This window comes from Notamacropus eugenii, chromosome 6 (genome assembly GCF_028372415.1).
Source record: "Notamacropus eugenii isolate mMacEug1 chromosome 6, mMacEug1.pri_v2, whole genome shotgun sequence".
Lineage (NCBI taxonomy): Eukaryota > Metazoa > Chordata > Mammalia > Diprotodontia > Macropodidae > Notamacropus > Notamacropus eugenii.
In genome coordinates this window covers 385,176,779-385,197,731 of record NC_092877.1, presented here as the reverse complement: position 1 = coordinate 385,197,731, position 20,953 = coordinate 385,176,779, and the positions used below count along the sequence as shown (strand labels likewise).

The window sequence follows — 20,953 nt, the reverse complement described above, 5'->3', positions numbered from 1 at the left end:
TAAAAATTAGAATGGAGCAGATGGAAGTTAATGACTTTGAGAAACCAAGAAATTACAAAACAAAACCAAAAGAATGAAAAAATAGAAGACAATGTGAAATATCCCATTGGAAAAACAACTGACCTAGAAAATAGATCCAGGAGAGATAATTTAAAAATTATTGGTCTACCTGAAAACCATGATCAATGAAAGAGCCTAGACATCATCTTCCAAGAAATTATCAAGGAAAACTGCTCTGATATTCTAGAACCAGAGGGTAAACTAGAAAAGGAAAGAATTAATCAATCACCTCCCAAAAGAGATCCCAAAAGGAAAACTCTTAGGAATATTGTAGCCAAATTCCAAAGTTCCTAGGTCAAGGAGAAAGTATTACAAGCAGCCAGAAAAAAACAATTCAAGCATTGTGGAAATAGTCAGGATAACACAGGATTTAGCAATTTCTACACTAAGGGATCAAAGGACTTGAAATGTGATATTCCAGAGGTCAAAGAAGATAGGATTAAAACCAAGAATCACCTACGGAGCAAAACTGAGTATAATACTTCCAAGGAAAAATGGAATTTCAATGAAATAGAGGACTTCCAAGTATTCTTGTTGAAAATACCAGAGCTGAATAGAAAATGTGACTTTAAAATACAAGAATCAAGAGAAACATGAAAAGGTAAACAGGAAAGAGAAGCCTTAAGGAACTCATTAAAGTTGAACTATTTATATTCCTACATGGAAAGACATTATTTGTAACTTATGAGATCTTTTTCAGTATTAGAGTAGTGACAGGGAATACATATATGTAGGTGGGTATGGGTATGTATTTATGTGTATATTATATATGTGTAGGTATGTATATGTACATGGGTGTATGTGTGGGCACAGGGTGAGATGAATATGAAGGGAGAATACCTAAAAAAATAAAATTTATTGTTGAATGGATTGTACTAGGAGTAAGAGAAAGGGAGAGGTAGAATATAGAAAATCATCTCACATAAAAGAGGGAAGAAAAAGCTTTTACAATGGAGGCGAAGAGGAGAGAGATGAAAGGAAATAATAGAGCCTTATTCTCAAGGAATTTGGTTTAAGGAGGGAATAGCACACACTTTTTGATATGGAAATCTATTTTACCCTACAGGAAGGCAAGGGGGAAGGTGATAAGAGAGGGAAGATAATAGAAGGAACAGCCAATTGGGGAAAGGGATAATCAGAAGCAAACACTATTGTGGGAGGACAGGTCAAGGGAATGAATGAAATAAATGAATGGCAGGTTAGGACAGAGGGAAATGTGGTTAGACTTTTACAACGTAACTATTATGGAAGTGCTTTGCATTGTTACACATTTATGACCTGTATTGAATTGCTTGATTTCTTAATGAGGATGGATGGGGAGGGAGGGAGAGAATATGGAACTCAAAGCTTTAAGAATGAATATTAGAAATTGTTTTAGCATGCAAATGGAAATTAAGCTATACAGGCAATGAAGTATAGAAATTTCTTCTGCCCTACAGGAAAATAGAGAGGAAGGGGGATAGAAGAAGGGTGAGTAATAAAAGGGAGGACAGACTGGAGGAAGGGGTGGATGGGGTGGATGTTGTCCAGGAGTGTGGGGTGGGGAGAGCTGGGGAGAAAAGTTTGAATTCAAATTCTTGTGGAAATGAATGTTAAAAACTGAAAATAAATAAATTATATATTTAAAAAGAAAAAAGCAACTCCTGTAATCAAGCCATAACACCTGTCACGAAAATACATGTAACAAGAGAAGATCCATACAAAATAGCTGCCTCAAAACAGTGACCAATTTAGGCAGCCCTCTCCTGGGAACGGAAACTGAAACCCCAGGATCCTTGGGCAAAGGCCCTGCAACCAAGCCAGGGTTATAATTAGTCGAGTTTGCAAAACGTACCAGCTGTGCCAGGACTGGGCTGATCTGGAGGTGTGGCAGAGGGGCCCCTCTTCAGAGGAAAGGACTTTGACCAGTGCCAGGAAGGCTTTTCTGGTCTCAACCTGCTCCACATTTCCCTCACTCTCTTCAAAATAGAACTGCACAGAATTCCATCATTAGAATCTCACTTATTTGACTGAGCACAGTGTAGAAGAAAGAGCTGGGGTAGTAACTCCCCTCAGATATTTGTGGCCACATTTCATCTCTAAATGGCAGGGAGGAGATAATCCCTGCAGCCCTCAGCTCCCAGGGTTCTTTCGAAGGTCAAAGGAGATGATGATGTGAAGGGCTTTGCCACATAACAGCAGGCCCACTTATTATTACTGTGATCCTTAGCACTGTGACACTATCTAGGCTCCCTCTCTTAGAATGCCTATGAGCTACAGCAGGATTCATATGTAAGCCATTGGTCACACCATGACATGACACCCTGAGCCCTTACTCACCTCTGTGGCATGTGTTTAGCAGCAGGGCACAAAAGGACATGGGATTTGGATTGGGGTGGAGGAGACAGGCAGCATTTGGAATCATTGATCGATACCCCTGGAAGGAAGCTTGGGAGTTGAGAACAAGGGGTTGAAAATAGCTCTGTGGAGGCCACTGCCAGTGGAAAGGACCATAGAAGGGAGTGTGGAAAGGGACTGAGGACAAGTGTCTTGTTTGAGGTGGAGGAACTATTCAAGGGGTCACGCAATCCCCTTTGATCCCCCTTTTTTTTGAGATGCAGAGTTAAGTAGAGGATAGAGAACCAGACTGGAATCAGGGAGGCCTGGGTTTGTCTCCCTCTGACATATGTATCCTGGCTGTGTGACACAGGAGTTACAGTCCTGAGGCATCAAACATCACTGGCATGCGTCAGGTTAACGTGTAACTGGGAAATGTTTAATAAAACAAATGAAAATATGATAGACCCTAGGCTAATGTTTATATGTGGTTTTCTAAACCAACCAGCCACAAGGATCCTATTGAACAATTTACTAGCTCCTGTTTCCAATTGGGTTTGGGTGCTACTGCTTCAGATACCTCATTGGGATAATTAATTGGCTAGAAGCCAGCAACCTGCCTTGGTGAAGGGAGCTCCCCCTTCCTTATACTGATGACTTTGTGAGCCTGTAAGGAGGCACATTTAGACTCGAGATGAAAAGGTCTGCTTTGGAGGCGTGAACAAGGGGTTTGCTTCCCCGTCCCTGAGATCTCCAAGTTAAAGTTGCTAGCCTTGGTGTTCCAGGTGGGGTTTATCTCCTGAGTCCCAGTCTATGACACTTGCAGCTACACCTGGCACCAGATCAAGAAGTTCAGCTTTTAAGAAACCTTGAGTCAGTGAGTGGCATTTGGGAAGCACTTTGGGTCTAAACCATCAGAGAATTCCCCCACCCCCACCTCAGGTACAGAGAAAGCTTCTAGAATCAGACCTAGTTTAACAATGAAAAGATAGGAAGATTCCAAATGTCGGACCTCCCTCACAGGCTGTGGCTTTTTGGTCTTTTGGACTCAGGAATTTAGATCCAGAAGGAGCCTCAGTGGGACTTTTCTAGTGCAATGCTGCCTTCCTGGTGGGAAGACTGTGACTTCTAGTGAACAAGTACATCTTTCCATACTAACTATGGATTTCCCTGCTCTCTAAGAGCTGACACTTGAGGGGCTGCCTTGCTCCGGGACCATGGCAGAAGGCAGTCCTCTGCCCACATAATAAATACAAAGAAACCATCTTTGGGAAAAGAGAATAAGTCTCTTATGATTAAACTTCAGATGTTGCCCTGGTTGAAGAGCCCCTCCTCCCACCCTCACAGACCCACAGCACATCAGTACAGGGCACCCAAAGCATTCAGCAACATGACAATGGGCAAGGGAGAAGCGCCCAGCCAGGGTGTCACTGAGCCCATACTTGAGTGCATCAGTGACTCAGTGATCCAGTCCATGGCTGGTTGCTTCAGTTCTAAGATTTCTCCAATAAACTGTTAATAGTGTTTTTGCCTTTGTTTGCTTGGAAACAAGCCAAGGAGGGAGAAGGCACCAGCAGCAGCGGTCACAATCCCGATCGCACCAATTGCTCGGTTGGCCTGTTAAGAAAAGAAAATGAAACAGAAAGGTCTCCTTCGGAAGAGGATCCAGCAGTCCCAGGAGTAGCCTGCCCCTTCAGTCCTTTCTTCTCCCTGCTCAAGATAAAGGGCATTTCTATTGTGGTCATACATCTATGAAGATGATAAAAATTTTTCTTAATTCCCTGATGAAATCAAAGTTCAATGAATTCCCAATTATCAACACACAAATGAGTTGTGGAGAGAGGCAAGCCATTGAACTGAGTCAATGCAGACGAGAGTATCTTGGTGTGTTACATTTACTGTGAGGAACAACAGCCCATGAGGACAGAGGAGGGTTTTAGAGAGAAGGGGTCCACGCATGTAACTGGGTTGATCCACTCCCCCACTCATATTAGGCAGGTCCAATTTCCTTTTAATTGCATGAAAAGTCAATATTGGTACTTAATCTCATATCAAGTTAACTCCTCATGCAGGCTACTAAAATTAACCAGTCTGGGAACCATCCCTCCCCAAAAAGTAGGTTAGTTTCATCTATCCTTAAGGGCAATCTCCATCAATCTCATCATGATATAGCCAGCTAAGTGGTACAGTAGGAAGTTCCCCAGGCCTGATGTCAGGAAGACCTGAGTTCAAATCCAGCCTCAGGCACTTAGTTGTGTGACCCTCGGGTAATCATTCAATCTCTTTCAGACTCAATTTGCTCATCTGTTAAAAGGGAATAGTAATAGGACCTACTTTCCTGAGTTATTGAGAGGCTCAAATGTAAAGATGCTATAAACCTTAAAGTGCTATGTAAAGGCTAGTGCTTGGGATGATCAGTCAGAAAGGTCTGGATTCCGTCTTGCTTCTTCCAACAGTCGCTAGCTGTGCATTTTCTGAAAGATGGTTACCTTTTCTGACCTACAGTTTCTCACTGTGAATATTGCCAGCGCCTCACATCCAACATCTTTCCAGGTTCCTTTTAGCTAATGTGCTCCCAAGTCCTTAGGAGACCTTGGAACCCTATGGAAATGCCAGGAATTTATTCTTGGCGTCCTGCACAGGGTTAGTGGTAGTGGAGTGGTGAACCATTTGCATGTTGTGGAGGGAGCAACGTTAGGGCTTGCTGATCTACTGGCATTTAGAGAAAGCGAGAGGGACGGAAAGATCAAACACAGGTTCTGAACTTGGGTGACTGGGCGCTCGGTGATTTCACTGTCAGAAGCAGTAAAACCTGGAAATAGAGCAGGGCTGGGGCGAAGATCCCAGGCTTGTTTTCACGCAGCTCGAGCATGGGATATGTAAGGGAGGTCCGGTGGAGCTTGCCAGGGAGCAACTGGAGCCATGGGTTCAAAGCTTAAAGTGAGATCCCAGACCTAAGGTGGGAAGGAACCTCTGGGAAGCCTAATGCAACCTCCTCATTCTGAAAATGAGGAAGCTGGAGCTCAGAGAGGGTAAAAGACTATACCAAGGTTGCACAGAAAGTAAGTGTCTGAGGCTGGATTTGAACCCAGGTCACCTTCTGCCAGAACCACTAAGTACTCTTTCTACTGCTCCCCTCTTGAACACGCCAAGCGAAAAGAAAACAGATTTTCCCCCAGCACAGAAACTTCCCCTCTGAAGACCATAAGCCAAAGCTCTAGAGCTGGAGAGAAGGGCGTTCATTACCTGCTCCGAAATCCCTTCTCCGTATCGGAGCAAAGTCACAAAGTGTTCGCAGTTGTTGACAAACAGATCATAGGACACCTCCTGGCCAATGAGGAACTCCGACAGGCGAATGATTTCATCCAGCGGCAGAGGCGGGTACAGGTCGTCATATTTGTTATTGATCCTGTAAGTGTCGTTCCCCGCGACGTCCTTCAAGAGCTGCATCCGTACCAGGGCCTTTTTGCTGAACACGGACTTAGCACTTGTGAACGGGACGGGGGAGCTGTCCTCTGCAAGGGAAGCGAGCAAAGCAAGAGGACGGTCACTTGTGACGGCGAGGCAGCCCTGAGCCTCTCCACCTCCCTCTGCTTTGAACTCTTTCTGAGAATTAAAAAGGTTCGTGCTTTCTCTTCCAGCACTGCAGAACTGAGGAAGCAACTGAAACAAAAAAACCACAAGTACCAATGACAAAAACAAATACAAATAATTGTAAACAAAAAATAAAAAAACAAGCGCAAGAAGAAAAAACACAAATAAAACCCCAAATAACTTGCCTGTCATTTGGCAAAACAATAACTCAGGAGATTGTAAGCTACTGGACAATTTGTCTTTTTGTCATTGTATCCTCAGGCTAACCCAGGGCCTGGCATCTAAGACCACTTAAGGAAGAACCATGAAAATCATTAATGTTATTAGACATCCTCCCTGGCAATTCCTGAGAATTGGCCAATGCAGCAGTTTACTCCCTATGTAAAGCGCTCAGGATCACTGGCCAAAAGAAAACAGATATAATTCACAACAGACTAACTTGTAAAAAGAAGGGAAAAAAAGAAGCTGCCAGCAACAATTTGACGCTTAAATAAATCCTATCACGTTCCTGTAATGCAATTCTTGAATGCAGTGAAGACTGACACAGGAGGGTTATGAGGAAAGCAAAAAGAATTCTAGAAGGACCTGTGTGAAACAAAGTAGATCAAGAAAAGCCAAAGGAGAAGGGGGGCTGCACACATCCTCTCCCCCACCCCCACTCCCACCCTCACATCCACTACTCTAGTCTGAGGGAGAGGAGATGGAAGTGAATGGACAAATTTGGGAGAGATGGATCAAGGCACTAACACATTGTTATGTTTGATGTGTTTCTTAATAATTCAAGTGTGGGTAGTTGCAAAAAAAGTTAAACAGTGACATTTGACATTAAGTTTATAAGAAATTGATAATAACATTTTAATAATTAAGTTTATAATACATAATTTTAAAATGAAAGCAAATACTTAGAATCCTTGTTCATCCTTCCCCCTCCCCTTCAATGTTCCTTTGATTCTTCCAGGAGAAGCTTCAGGTGGGAGCTAATGGTATTGCTCTCCCTGTCATACTGGGGAAAGTACATATAAAGGGAAGTGATGGGAAACAGTGGAGCACTGTATTTGGTTAGAGTCAAAGAACTTGAGTTCAAATCCTGGTTTTGCCATTTATATCTTGTGCAACCTTAGGAAAGTCATGTAATCTTTCAATCCTCAGTTTCTTCATCTGTAAAATGAGGAGTTGGACTAGATGACCTCTAAGGTTCATCTCATTTCTAAAGTAATAATTCTATTCTTCTATGAAACTCAGGGGAAATAAATGATCTATTAGCTAAATAAATTGTTCTATATGAATATAATAGACTACCACTGTGCCATAAGAAACAACTATGATAAATACAAAGAATCATGGGAAGACTTGCATAAACTGATGTCAGGTGAAGTAAGCAGAACGAGAAAAAGCAACATACATAATGTTGATGAAAAAGAACAAAAAAAATCAAGAAAAAGGAACATTAACACAATCAAAACTGAATGCTGTAAAATTATAATGAATAAGTTTGACTCCAAAGAGATATGAGAAGACCATCTCTCCTACTTCTTAGCAGAGGTGGAGTACCACGGGCATGGGGCATCAGACTTTTTTTGACATGTTTCATTTTGGTGCTCTTTTTGCCTTTTTTTTCTTTTTTTATTACAAAGGATATCTTTCTGGGTCAGGGTGAGAGGGACAGATACAATGGGAAATGTAGGTATTAGAAAAACAAAAGATATCACTGGAAATATATTCTTTAAAAAATAATTGGGCAAGGCTCTTACCTGTTGGGGCCATGTTGATGACATAGCCATCACCCAGATATAAAGTCCAGTGCTGGTAACCTGGACGAAATACTTCAATCAGGTCCCCAGGTTGAGGATTGCCAGGATAATATGAACCAAAGTCATCATTTGCTGCCATCTGGGAGGACAAATCCAGAGTATTAGCCAAGGAGTTTATCCTTAAAAATATCCTTGAAAAAGAATTTTACCTAAGGGAAAGGGTAGCAGTCATGTCTAATGAACCATGATCCTTGGCATTTCCTATTCCTAGTGGTGTCACCAAATTGTGCTTGTGCTGACTCTCCTGTCTTCCTCTTATAAGAGCTTTCCAAACAGAATGGTCAGTACCAGGGGGCGGAGCCAAGATGGCAGACTGGAAAGACACACATATGCAGGGTCCTCCCCACAGCCCATAAAATACCTGTGGAGAGGGACTCTCAACAAATTTTGGAGCAGCAGAAGTGGAGAACAACAGAGCGGAGGAGATTTCCAGCCCACGGTGACCTGAAAGGCCCACAGAAATGTCGGTTGTACTGGATGCAGAGCTCAGTGCGGAGCCCAGCTCAGCCTTGGCTGAGCAGCTCAATGCTACAAGACTCTGGGAGGAGGACACCTCAGGGGCAGAATCTCCAGTTGCACTAGCGGGTCCTCAGATCCCTTGGCCCACAGGTGCCAAAGGTCAGTGACGGGGTTTTATCAGCTGCCCAGGAAGGGAGAAGGGCCTTCCCATATCACTGGCAGCAGGCAGCAGCCACAGAGGGTGCACAGCAGCCCATACAGACTGCTCCTTGGTGGAGTGTAAAAACCCCTGGGGGCATTGAAAAGCTGAGTCTTACCTCAGCCCTGGGTGAAGGCCCTGGGAGAGCTGGTCTTTGTCACACACTGAATGGTGGCCCTGCCCATCCATCTTATCTGAAAATCAGCCCCCAGTGCTGACTTTATTGGAAATGGAGGCCAAGTGGCTGTGGAGAGGTATCTGCTAAGATTCTGGGCACAAAAGTCCCTCTCTGCATCCAGACTAGGACACGCTTGATTGTGCCACATTGGAGGAACTGAGATCTCACAGAATCCCAGAGTATACCCTACTCTTGACAAATGACCCAAAAGTTAAGTAACTGGTTGGGAAAATGCCCAAAAAAGGGAAAAAAAAATAAGACCATAGAAGGTTACTTTCTTGGTGAACAGATATCTCCTCCCATCCTTTTGGATGAGAAAGAACAATGCTTACCATCAGGGAAAGACATAAAAGTCAAGGCTTCTGCATCCCAACATCCAAAATAGATATTCAATGGCCTCAGGCCATGGAAGAGCTCAAAAAGGGTTTTGAAAATCAAGTTAGAGAGGTGGAGGAAAAACTGGGAAGAGAAATGAGAGAGATTCAAGAAAAGCATGAAAAGCAGGTCAACACCTTGCTAAAGAAGACCCAAAAAATGCTGAAGAAAATAACACCTTGAAAAATAGGCTAACTCAATTGGCAAAAGAGGGTCAAAGAGCCAATGAGGAGAAGAATGCTTTAAAAAGCAGAATTAACCAAATGGAAAAGGAGGTTCAAAAGCTCACTGAAGAAAATAGTTCTTTCAAAATCCGAATGGAACAGATGGAGGATAATGACTTTATGAGAAACCAAGAAATCACAAAACAAAACCAAAAGAGTGAAAAAATGGAAGATAATGTGAAATATCTCATTGGAAAAACAACTGACCTGGAAAATAGATCCAGGAGAGACAATTTAAAAATTATGGGACTACCTGAAAGCCATGATCAAAAAAAGAGCCTAGACATCATCTTTCATGAAATGATCAAGGAAAACTGCCTTGATATTCTAGAACCAGAGGGCAAAATAAATATTCAAGGAATCCACTGATCACCACCTGAAAGAGATCCAAAAGAGAAACTCCTAGGAACATTGTGGCCAAATTCCAGAGTTCCCTGGTCAAGGAGAAAATATTGCAAGCAGCTAGAGAGAAACAATTCAAGTATTGTGGAAATACAATCAGGATAACACAAGATCTAGCAGCTTCTACATTAAGGGATCAAAGGGCATGGAATATGATATTCCAGAAGTCAAAGGAACTAGGACTAAAACCAAGAATCACCTACCCAGCAAAACTGAGTATAATACTTCAGGGGAAAAAATGGTCTTTCAATGAAATTGAGGACTTTCAAGCATTCTTAATGAAAAGACCAGAGCTGAAAAGACAATTTGACTTTCAAACACAAGAATGAAGAGAAGCATGAAAAGGTAAACAGCAAAGAGAAGTCATAAGGGACTTACTAAAGTTGAACTGTTTACATTCCTACAGGGAAAGAAAATATTTGTAACTCTTGAAACTTTTCAGTATCTGGGTAGTGGGTAGGATTACACACACACACACACACACACACACACAGAACAGAGTGAATTGAAGAGGATGGGATCATATCTTTAAAAAAAATGAAATTAAGCAGTGAGAGAGAAATATATTGGGAGGAGAAAGGGAGAAATGGAATGGGGCAAATTATCTCTCATAAAAGAGGCAAGCAAAAGACTTTTTAGCGGAGTAAAAAAGAGGGGAGGTGAGAAAAAAACATGAAGTTTACTCTCATCACATTCCACTAAAGGAAGAAATAAAAAGCACACTCATTTTGGTATGAAAACTTATCTTACAATACAGGAAAGTAGGGGAGAAGGGGATAGGCAGGGTCGGGGGGATGATGGAAGGGAGGGCAATGGGAGGAGGGAACAATTTGAAGTCAACACTCTTGGGGAGGGACAGGATCAAAAGAGAGAATAGAAGCAATGGGGGGCAGGATAGGATGGAGGGAAATATAGTTAGTCTAACACACCATGACTATTATGGAAGTCATTTGCAAAACTACACAGATATGGCCTATATTGAATTGCTTGCTTCCCAAAAGGAATGGGTGGGGTGGGAGGGATGAAGAGAAGTTGGAAGTCAAAGTTTTAGGAACAACTGTCGAGTATTGTTCTTACTACTAGGAAATAAGAAATACAGGTAATGGGTATAGAAAGTTATCTGGCCTTACAGGACAAAAGAGAAGGTGGGGACAAGGGAAGGGAGGGATGTTAGAAGAGAGGGCAGATCAGTGAAAGGGGCAATTAGAATGCTTGGCATTTTGGGGTGGGGGGAGGGGAGAAATGGGGAGAAAATTTGGAGCCCAAAATTTTGTGAAAATGAATGTTAAAAGTTAAATTAAAAAAAAAAGAATGGTCAGTACCTAGGTTTGCTCTTTATATATATTTTGGAACACAGGTAAACATGGCATTTGCAGGTCTAAAATTTGAAATTAATTCCCACCTTCTTCACAATCCTCAGTTAAAATCAAGCATGACATAAAATGGTGCTAGCCCAAGGCATTCACCTCTGCCATGGAGGATGTGCACTGCAGAATATAGAACTCCCTGGGGAGGGTGAAGTACTCCAGATTCTCCTCTTTGTGGATGACAGTACGCTGATTGCACCAAACCCCAGAATACAAAAGAATACAACCACTGAAAAGACAATCAGTCTAACCATCCACATAGGAAAATCTAAATGGATAAAGAATTCCTCATCATCCATATTATGACACACAGATTTATAGGGAGCCCCTTGTCCCATAATGTATATATCGGGGACAGCTCCTGAGAGGGGCAATGACTAGGGCCCATAACTGAATGGAGGAAAGAGAGTAGACTGAATTTACTTAAGAAATTATAAGGTTTTGAATGAGCAAGCTGCTCAGACACATAAACAAATAAACAAAACTTCAACCCACCACTAACACCACCAAACACATACAATTTTATGGTACTTTATCGGAAATATTCTTCTGGGGATTCTGGAAGGCAGTGAATCTTGTAAAAGAACAATCTGCCCCTTCCCAAAAAACTCAAAATTATAGTTGACTCAGAGAGCAGATGAAAATCCATACTGAAAGGATGCCAGTGACTGCTAGTGAAATGAGTCGTTATTGAGAAGCTGGAGATATGTGTTTGTAGACCTTGAGTGGTTGCCTTCCATCCAAAACCTACAATCTTGGAGAACATTGCTACCTTCCTTGCCTTGATACAACTTCCTAATGTAAGCTGAGTTCCAAGCCCACTGGTATGGGGTTCTCTCTCATTGGTGGAGATCAATGGTCTGCACCTGCATGAGGAGGCAGGGCAGATTGTGAAGAATAAGAGAGGAGAGGGCAGTCTTCTGACTTGCAGTTTCCAATGAGGTGTGTGATGCTAACCTTTCTCCAGGTCACTGAAGGGAGAGAAATGTTCTGGCAAGCAGCCAGCCTGAGAGCAAGTGGGAGTCTCATCTTTCCTCAGTCTGCCACACTAGAAATTCGAGTGATTTTTCCCCTCTTTTGGTAAGATCTGAGACTTTTTTTTTTTTTTTTGAGTTGAATTAACTCATTGCCAAAGGGAGAGCTCCTCCAATCATTGTATTGCCTGGTGCATAAGCTCTTATTGTATACTCTCTGTGATGGCTTTTTTTTTTTTTTTTTTGCTATAGACTTGAAAAATGGTTTTCCTTGCAATGTATGTTCATTTGGTAGGAAAGGAGTCAAACCTTGGATATAAAGTTTGGGGGCTTCTTTTACCCCTTAATGAATAGCAATCAGATGATTAGTTTAAACCCAAAACTAGACAAACAATATTTAAGGGAGTTGATTTATATGATCCTAGCAAATTACACCTTCTCCATAAGGAAAACAGAGTGACCAGCTTCTGGTCCCTACCTCCTGCTTTCCCTCCTAGCAGGAATAAAAGTTCCCCTTGGAGAACAGAGGAAGGAGGAGATGTTAGAGAAGTATCTCCTGGCCTCCTTGTGAGCTGCATCAAAATAATGAAATCACCCTAATGATATCAATTTCCATGATAGACCCCTCTCAGGATTAGTCTTAGGCATTAGACTTTTCAAAGTCAGAACAGAGCGTAAGACGTGGCATCTTTCCCTCTGGAATTTGAATTTCAAAAACAAAACAAAACAAAACAAGGTTCCTTACCTCTAAGGCTTTAGATAATAGGTCCTTATCACCAGGCAATCAGACTGAAGAACAAAAGTGGTAGATTGCAGTTCATACCTCTGGGACCAGAGCTTCAGACACCCAGATTATCACCTCCAGAACCATAGCCTTAGATACCAGGCTCTCTCCTCTAGGTGATCCAGCCCAGGACCCAAATCTTACACAACAGGACTCTTACTCTAGAACCAGAACTCTTACCACTAAAACCAAGCCCAATATGGCTTAGCCAGTCAATTGCAAAAGCACAAAATGGGAGACATGAAAACAGCAGGCAAACTCATCTAGCAAGAGTGTCTCTAAGGGGTCTATGAAGGTCGACTGGTCCCAAAGTAGGGATAGCTTTACGTGCTCAGTACGAGAGTTTGTGTTTTATCCCAGAAACAAAGGGAGTCTCTGTAGCTTTGTGAGCCGGGAAGTGGCATGGTCAGATCTGTGCTTAAGGAATATTAATTCAGCAGTTTAATCAATGGTGGATGAATAAGTCAACAAATGAATGGAATCTACATCAATTATCCATAGAACTGTGTGCTAGAGTTTAGAGACCTGGTTAAAGTCGATGGTTCACATACAAACTTATGGAAATAGGAACAGGAATCCCGATTCAGATGGATGCTCATACAATCAGAGGGTAAACATACTATTTAGCTCTCATCATCCTTTTGCCTAGCATCCCCTTGTGGCCAAGTGAACAGCGACACATCACAGGACTTGGAGCTGGAAGTTTACACTAAAGATTATATATCATATGTAAGGACATACATACATATATACACACATATATGGACATATGTATAAATATATGTATGTATATGTACACATACATCTTATTACATATATTTTATTTATAATTATATTTATGTACTTAATTATCCAATTCATGGATTTAATTATATCTGTGTATATATCTAAATGTATGTGTATGTGTGTCTATATTCCAATTCCCTCATTTTTGGGAGTGGAGAAGAAAGGTTAGACTATGTTTCCAAGGTGATACCGATAGGGAAAAGCAGACCCAGGATTCTAATTCATGCATTTCTCCTTAGTGATTAGGTAATCTTGGGCAAGTTATTGAAACTCTCTGTGCCTCAGTTTCCTTTTCGCTAAAATAAGGACTCAGTGACCTCTAAAGTCCTTTCCAGCTCTAAATCTAAATCTAAGACACTTAAATTCAGGTCTTCCTCTCCAAAATCCTTTGTCCTTTCTACTATTTCCTGTTGCCTTCATCTCATTCTTTTATGATGGTCAATGTACTTTCTGTGTCTAATTTATGGTCCATCAGAACCTCAGAACTGCAGAATGATAGAGGATAAGACTTTAGAGATGCTCTCCTGCAGCCCCATTGCAGATCAGGAAAGGGAATCTTAGAGGAGGGAGTAAATGCTAAAATATGTCAATCAGGCTCTCCTGACACCAAGTCCAGTGATCTTTCTATGGTGTCTCTTGAAGAATGTGACAGCAGGAACACTTGCACATGAAAATATGTGTTAAATTGAATGGTTGAACTGATAAAGGGAAAAAAGTATTTAGAAGAAGAGAATTTTAGGAATGAAAGTATGAGTAGCCTACTCCAATCCTTCCCAAGTCATAGAATTTCAAGTCAGAAGTTTAAGAGATTATATGGTTCAATCCTACTCATTTTTTAGATAAGAGACTTGGGGCCTAGAGAAGCTAGCTTTAGGGTCAAATTTGCCCAAGGATACACAACTGATAAATCCCTGACTGGCTTTTCTTCTGACTGGCTTATCTCCATTCAAACTCCAAGCTCAATCCTGGACCCCTGTCTCTGATATCTTTCAAAGACAAAGTAGGAGATTGGAACCATCAGTTCTGCTGGATATGGTGCCAATGGGGCAACCAAGGACAAGGAAGAGAGATCATATATTGTCAGGATATCAAGACAATCTCATCATTGCCAGAGCCTAGAGAAGACATATTAGATATTTCCAGGTGAATGTCCTAGATACATCTCAAACTCAATATAACCAAAACAAAACTCACCTTTCCACACAAACCATTACCTCTGCCAGATTTTCCTATTTCTGTTGAAGGTACCACCTTCCTTTCACTCACCTACACATAATGTTAATGGGATTTATGTTAACGGGGAGTTAAAGATGTTCCCCACCCATTAATAGATCTCAGTGGAGCCCAGTGAAGGAGGATCTTTTTTAAAGGGAAAGTTTGCTTATTGGGGAGGTTTGCTTGCTTGAAGGCTTTCACACCTTTTGGTAATTAGACCCTGAAGTGAGTTGGGAGGGCTTCTGGCTCTATATATACTCTGAGGTAAGGTTTTGCTTTGGTGTTCAATCTTTGGAAGAGTGTTCATGTGATTAGGCTAGACTAGACTCTGCGTAACGACTAAGGAGGCTCTCTTCCCCTCACCCCCACTTTGAAAACCCAGATGTTGTTGCTTCTTTCTCTGGTGACTGTATATGTAATGATCAGACAGGTGGATCTGTCTATTGATCTGTGATGTATGTATTGCTTATGTTCAGACAGTTGAAAGCCCTGTCTGTTGGTCTTTGTGCTGTTTTCTCTGCTTGTCATTTCTGTTTGTATTTTCTCTGAAGTTCAGGGTGCTGGTTTTTTCCTCTGAACTGTGAATGACATATGTGTTTGATTAAAGTAAGATTGTTGTTGCTGCCTCAAAAGTTGCTTTCCTTTTAGAAAAGCAAATCTAAGAACCTGCACTAGCAGGCCATCCTGGATGTGTCAGGGGACTTGCGGCTATACCACGCTGACAGCCTAGGAGTGATCCTAGACTCCTCCCTCTCCTTCAACCCACATGTCAATGTTGTGAAATCTTGCTGTGTCTGTGTTACATTTCTCAAAAACGTTCCATTAAACGTTCAGAGCCATCTCCCTGGGGCAAATGCTCATCCACTCTGCCCCAGACTATTCCAATAGCCTTCTAATATTTATATCATCTATATGGAGATATATTCATACAGATGGACATAAAAACATAAATGTATATGCATATACAGATGTATGTATGTATGACACAAAGTAGATGCTTAATGTCTGCAGATTAATGCTCATAACTACCTTCAAGTATCTGAAGGGCTATATGAAGGAGGGATTGTTTCTGCTCTAACAGAGAATAGAACCAGGATAGGCAATGAGGGGAGGTCACGAAGGAGCTTGAGTAAGGTGACCCCTCCTCCCTCCACTCAAGAGTTTTCTGAAAGGGGATGGGACATTTGTGTGGTATGTGGTAGCCAATATGTATGTGTCTGTGTGCTTATGTGTGTCCATATTTCATGTATAGGCTGGCTGGCTTCTAGGTCCTTTCCAATTTGGTGACTTTCACACCTGTGCCCAACACAATGCCTGAACACCCCCTGCTCATATGCATCTGTGACTTCCAGTGTCCCCAGAACACCTATGGGGCCACTGCCAAATCACAAGCTTCAACTTTGCCCTTTTCTCCCAGTGACCCTATGATGGAGGTTCTCCAGGACTGTGAATGTCTCTAGCATGGAGCACCAACGAATTGAACAAGCTTTTCCAGGCAACCCAAAGACCATGCCAGGGCTTAAACACATCTTTTGAATCAGAACAGCAACATGTAAGATCAGCTCACAGTGGAAATCAGGGAAAGTGAAGGGATCTGGATAGAAGGGTGCTGCGCATCTTTGCTCCCTTTCCTTCTCCAAATGACCAAATGACCTTCCCCATGACCACAGAGAGCTGGCTGTATTAAGGTGTTATTTGGGAGATCAGAGATTCATAAATGAGTAGGACAGGAGAGGTCTTCTAATGATCCAACCTCCTAATTTTTCAGATGGGGAAACTGAGGCTGTTTGTCAGCATGAGGAACTGGTGGGGGAGGGGAGATTCACCAAGGGGCAAACTATCTGTGAAGGGAGAGAGGTCCTAAGGAGGTGGGGAAGCTCAGGAATCCTAAGTGATCCGGTCGGACTCACATAGCTAGTAAGTGCCAGGGAAGAGATCTGAATCCACAGCTTTCTCTGAGAACTACCAAGTGGAATCCAGACCAGGTCTTGCCTTTCATAAATATCATCCTGGCCACCTCTCCTCCTCCCTTTCTCTAAGCACCAGGTTTAACAATGCTTGTAAGATTACAGAACCAGTCGGAGAAAGCCGAACATAAGCCAAATGAGCTGAGTGGGGCTGTGGCTGTGGGTTGCCAGTGAGTGGGGCTTCATAATTTCCTGAGGAGTCGACAGTAACTAAGGTACAAAAAGTTCAATCTAGAATCTGTGAGGGGAAATAATTTTTTCTCTTACACCCAAATAGATCTCCTGTCAATGGCAGCCCTAAGGACTCCCTCTCTGGGGAGAGACAACGAGCCCAATTGGTTCTGAAGTCCATGATGCCCTCCTGCCCACATAGGAGTGGGGGTGGGAGTGGGAGAAGGGAAGCAGGAGGGGGCTAGAACTGCCTCTTCTAACGCAGAGGCAACATCTCCACCCCGTGCCCCCAGCCAGCTCCCTCAACACCCTTTGCCTTACATGGACTCCAGACATCATTTCTTTTCTCTAAAATGAGGATGCTCCCGATTCGAAGCGCCAGTCCCCAAGCATCACTCAAAGAAGGGTTACTCTAAAGGCCAAAGAAGCTTGACAGAAAGGGCTGAACTTGGCACAGGCACACCCGGGACTGAATCCCACCTCCGGGCACTTGGCTGCTGTGTGACCCTGCGCAAGTCACTCCATTCATCTCCGTTTCCTCCTCGTTTGTAAAGTGGGGCTACGCACTGTTTGCCAGAAATGGGCATTACTCAGTGCTAAGTCTCCAGCCTTCTGGCATGGGTCACGGAAGATCATCTGTCCCTGCAACTGTGGTGTCCACTTAAGTCCTGGCCTAGGAAGCCCTGGCTACCCAAGGTGCCCTGAGTCCAGTGCTCCCTCCCTGCCACCCCAAAAGTGAAGCAGCAGCAACAGCCGTAATTGCAGAGCGGACCCCAGCTACCAGGACCACAGGCAGAACCTGGGTCCTCCCGTTGCCCCGCATATCCAGCCTTGGGAGAACAGGAGCCAGGAAAGCCGGGGTACTTTTCTTTCTCGGGCGGGATCGGCAATGCGAGGATTTGGCGACCCCGGCCCTGTCTGGAGGAGCAGAAGCAAACGGTCAAGCCAAAGCTGAGGCCGGGCTGGCGGGAGGAGGAGGAGCAGGCCCTACCTACAGCACCCCCAGGGCCTCACCAGCACCCCCCGCTCCCTGCACTGCAAGGTCGCACCAGCAGAGTCTTGGGCCGCAGCTCCTACGTGGGAGGGGCCGCGCGCCTGTGGGCAGAGCACACAGAGAGGAGGCGGCGCCTGAGCCCGAGACCCGACTGCCTCACCTTGCTCTCAGTCCTCGGCGGGCGGCCGGTCTCCCGCACAGCCGCTACCAAAGTCACACCTGGCCCCAAGGCAGCAGCGGCTGCCAGGCTGGGGGGCTCATGCACACATAGACCCACAGAGAGAGAACACACCAAGATGAAAGCAGGCAGACAGACGTGCACATGACAGATTAATCTCACACATACATACACACACTCAAAAGGAGTACAGCCGTGTGCACACAACCCGAGCCCTCCAGACCCTCCCCATCCCTTTTGCCTTGTCTAGTCCTCTTCTCACTGGCCTTTGGAGTCAGTAGACCATTAACTCAACGGAGACCTCTGGTGCTGGCAGCCACTGATCAATCACACCCCGCCCCTGAATCCCCACTCTCTCAAACTCTGCCCTGCTGGAGGCAGTAGGAACCCGAGAGCTGGGAGCCGGAGGTGGGGGGGTGAGGGAACCAACCGGTCAGTGCGCACAGCCAACCACCTTCCCTCCTGGCAGTGAGAGGGAGAAGAGGCAATGTTCCACCTACTGGAGTCCAGAGTGAGTCCGCCTCCCCCTCCCACCACCAGGAGGAGGGCAAGACAGGTTTACGGTCAAGATTTCCCCACAACTCTGCTACCTGAGCTACAAGCGGGGGTGGGAGTGGGGGCTGGCCGGGGCGGGGGGGAATGGGAGTGAGGGGAGGCGGAGATTCTCACGGGATTCCTGGGAATACTGACCCTGGGAGGGGCTCCTGAAACCAAAGGGAGAGGGCAGACAACCAGAGGCTTCCTTGGCGGAAGAACACTTTTCCGGCCAGCCTGTTGCTTAGGCCAGATGCCTTAAGACCACGCTTCCTCACCCACTCCCCCAGTCCAGTGTCACAGGCACTGCAGTGAGCAGCCTTTGAATCAACCCCTGTCCAGCGGCCCAGGAGGCCCAAGACTGGGCCCTGGATGTGAGGGATATAAGGATCAGAGGGCCAGCACTAGGTTCCATCCCTGTCTCCCAGGACTGTTCCCGTAAAACGGAGTCCCTTCAACTGCCCAATCAACTGTCACTGAGGAGGGGCCCCTGCCACCTGCTGCCAGGACTTCTTCACCTTCCCCTGTTCCCTGGAAAAGAAGTGGCTTTAGATGGACCTGAACAGATCTGGCAGCCAAATTGGCAGGCTTAGTGGTCTCAGTTAGAAAGACACAGCAGATCAGGCAAGCTTCCGGGGGTACTGACCTCTCTCCTTGCCCACCTCTGCCCAGGAGAGGGGAGGCCATCTGGGGGAGAGCTTTGTACAGGATGCTGTGAGCCCACAAAGCTTATTCAAAGGGGCCATGACCTGGCCAGGAGTCAGAGACTGTGGGTGGAGTTATGTTGCATCATCTAAGGCTGGCATACAGTCTGCATGTACCTGTATGTGCGTGGGGGAGGGGCATGTGTAGCAGGAAGCCGGTTCTCTCTATAAAAATGAATTCAAATTGAGATAGAAAAACTGCTGACCCTCTCTTTCTCTCTCCTCCACTTTAAAACAAAAGTAACAACCCAAAGAGTTCACTGTATCAAGATTTAAAACAGCCTTCTGTGGCTGCTCTCTGCTTGGCTGTCCTGCCCAAATCATTTAGACAGAACTAATGTCTGGGTAGGGACTTGGGCAGCTGAGGCATCTTTCTTGATGTTGCCAACTAGGGAAGAGCCAAGCTGTTAAAAAAAAATGGTCTTGCCAAATATCCTGACATACCGGACAAAATGTGATGGAGTGGGAAGAGATATGCATTTGGAGTCATAGTATCTGGGGTCCAAATACAGGCTTGGTCACCTGTGTGACATCGAAAAGATTGCTTGCCCTGTCTGGGTCTGAAAACATCTGAGGAAGTGGGATTAAGGGTCCCATCTGGCCTCAGCACTTAGTAGATGTGTGACCCCTGGCAAGTCTCTTTACTTAATGAAGTCTGCTTCAGTTTCCTCATTTGGGAATCTGACCTACCTCAAAGGATTGTTGGGAGGATAAAATGAGAGCATTTATAAGTTACTTTACAAACTTAAAAGTGCTATGGAAATGTTAATTGTTACTGAGTGACCCCTAAGGACCTCTCCACTTAGAAATCAATCCATTTCCAGACCCATGGCTCTCCTTCCCACCCCTGCCCCCATCATTCCCATCATACATTTCCTCAACAACATTACTTTCACTTATTGCTTGTAGGTCATCATTGGGAATCCACTGCAGCTGACTTCCTCTCTCCCCTGTCCTTTGGGTCATCTGCACACTTTCCCTTTGGTAGACTAGGGTCACCCCTGGTCATAGCCACAGGCATCACTGAGAGAACACTGATGGCTCTGTGATCTCACTCACTGAGCAGTTCCCTCTGACTACACCCATCCATGCTTGCCCAGCCTTGGCCACTCTTGTCTGGATCCAGATAATGTTGGCCACGTGGATCCACCCAGCATGCTGGATATCTATTTTCTTGACCACTCAGGTCATCCCTCTTGGAATTCATGTCATCCCTTACTCTCATCACAGGACCAGCCCATCTTCTCTGTTTGCCATATGCAATTTTTGGATGAAACAATTATATTCTTCAGAAGTTCTCGTTGGTTATAAGGTACTTTGTGATTGAATCAGTGACCTTATTTTATAGGGGAAGAAATTGAGGCCCAGAGCACCTTGCATCCAGATCTAGGGCTCTAAGGGACCTCAGAAATCATCTAGTGCAAGTCCTTCTTATATATGAAGAAACTCACACAGGGCTCTACAGTGACATTTTCAACTGAAAGGAACCTTCGAAATAAATCCTTCATGTTGAAAGTGAATCCTACATCCCCACTCCCCTCAGACTAATGTTTGTCATCTGCATTCATCATTAAATGAATGCTACATTTCAGTTCTGGATTAATGAAGAGATGTATGTACATATACATATGCAGATGTAGATATATGTATGTATACACACA

General features: G+C 44.2%; 1 protein-coding gene across 2 annotated transcripts in view; it reads right to left on the bottom strand.

Annotated features, from left to right (window-relative positions):
• The window catches only part of PLAAT1 (phospholipase A and acyltransferase 1), a 30,706-nt gene extending 10,331 nt beyond the window's left edge, over positions 1-20,375 (bottom strand). The window contains exons 1-4 of one of the 2 annotated variants that reach the window (XM_072618873.1): positions 20,183-20,375; positions 7,722-7,860; positions 5,623-5,891; positions 3,908-3,993 (exon numbers count right to left, since the gene is read on the bottom strand). In XM_072618873.1, the coding sequence (XP_072474974.1) occupies positions 3,908-3,993; positions 5,623-5,891; positions 7,722-7,860 (494 nt within the window). In that variant the 5' untranslated portion in view covers positions 20,183-20,375. Of the gene's footprint in view, positions 1-3,876; positions 3,994-5,622; positions 5,892-7,721; positions 7,861-8,142; positions 8,230-20,182 lie in introns of those variants that run through there. The other variant, XM_072618874.1, reaches the window with a different exon arrangement.
• Positions 20,376-20,953: the final 578 nt, after the last annotated feature.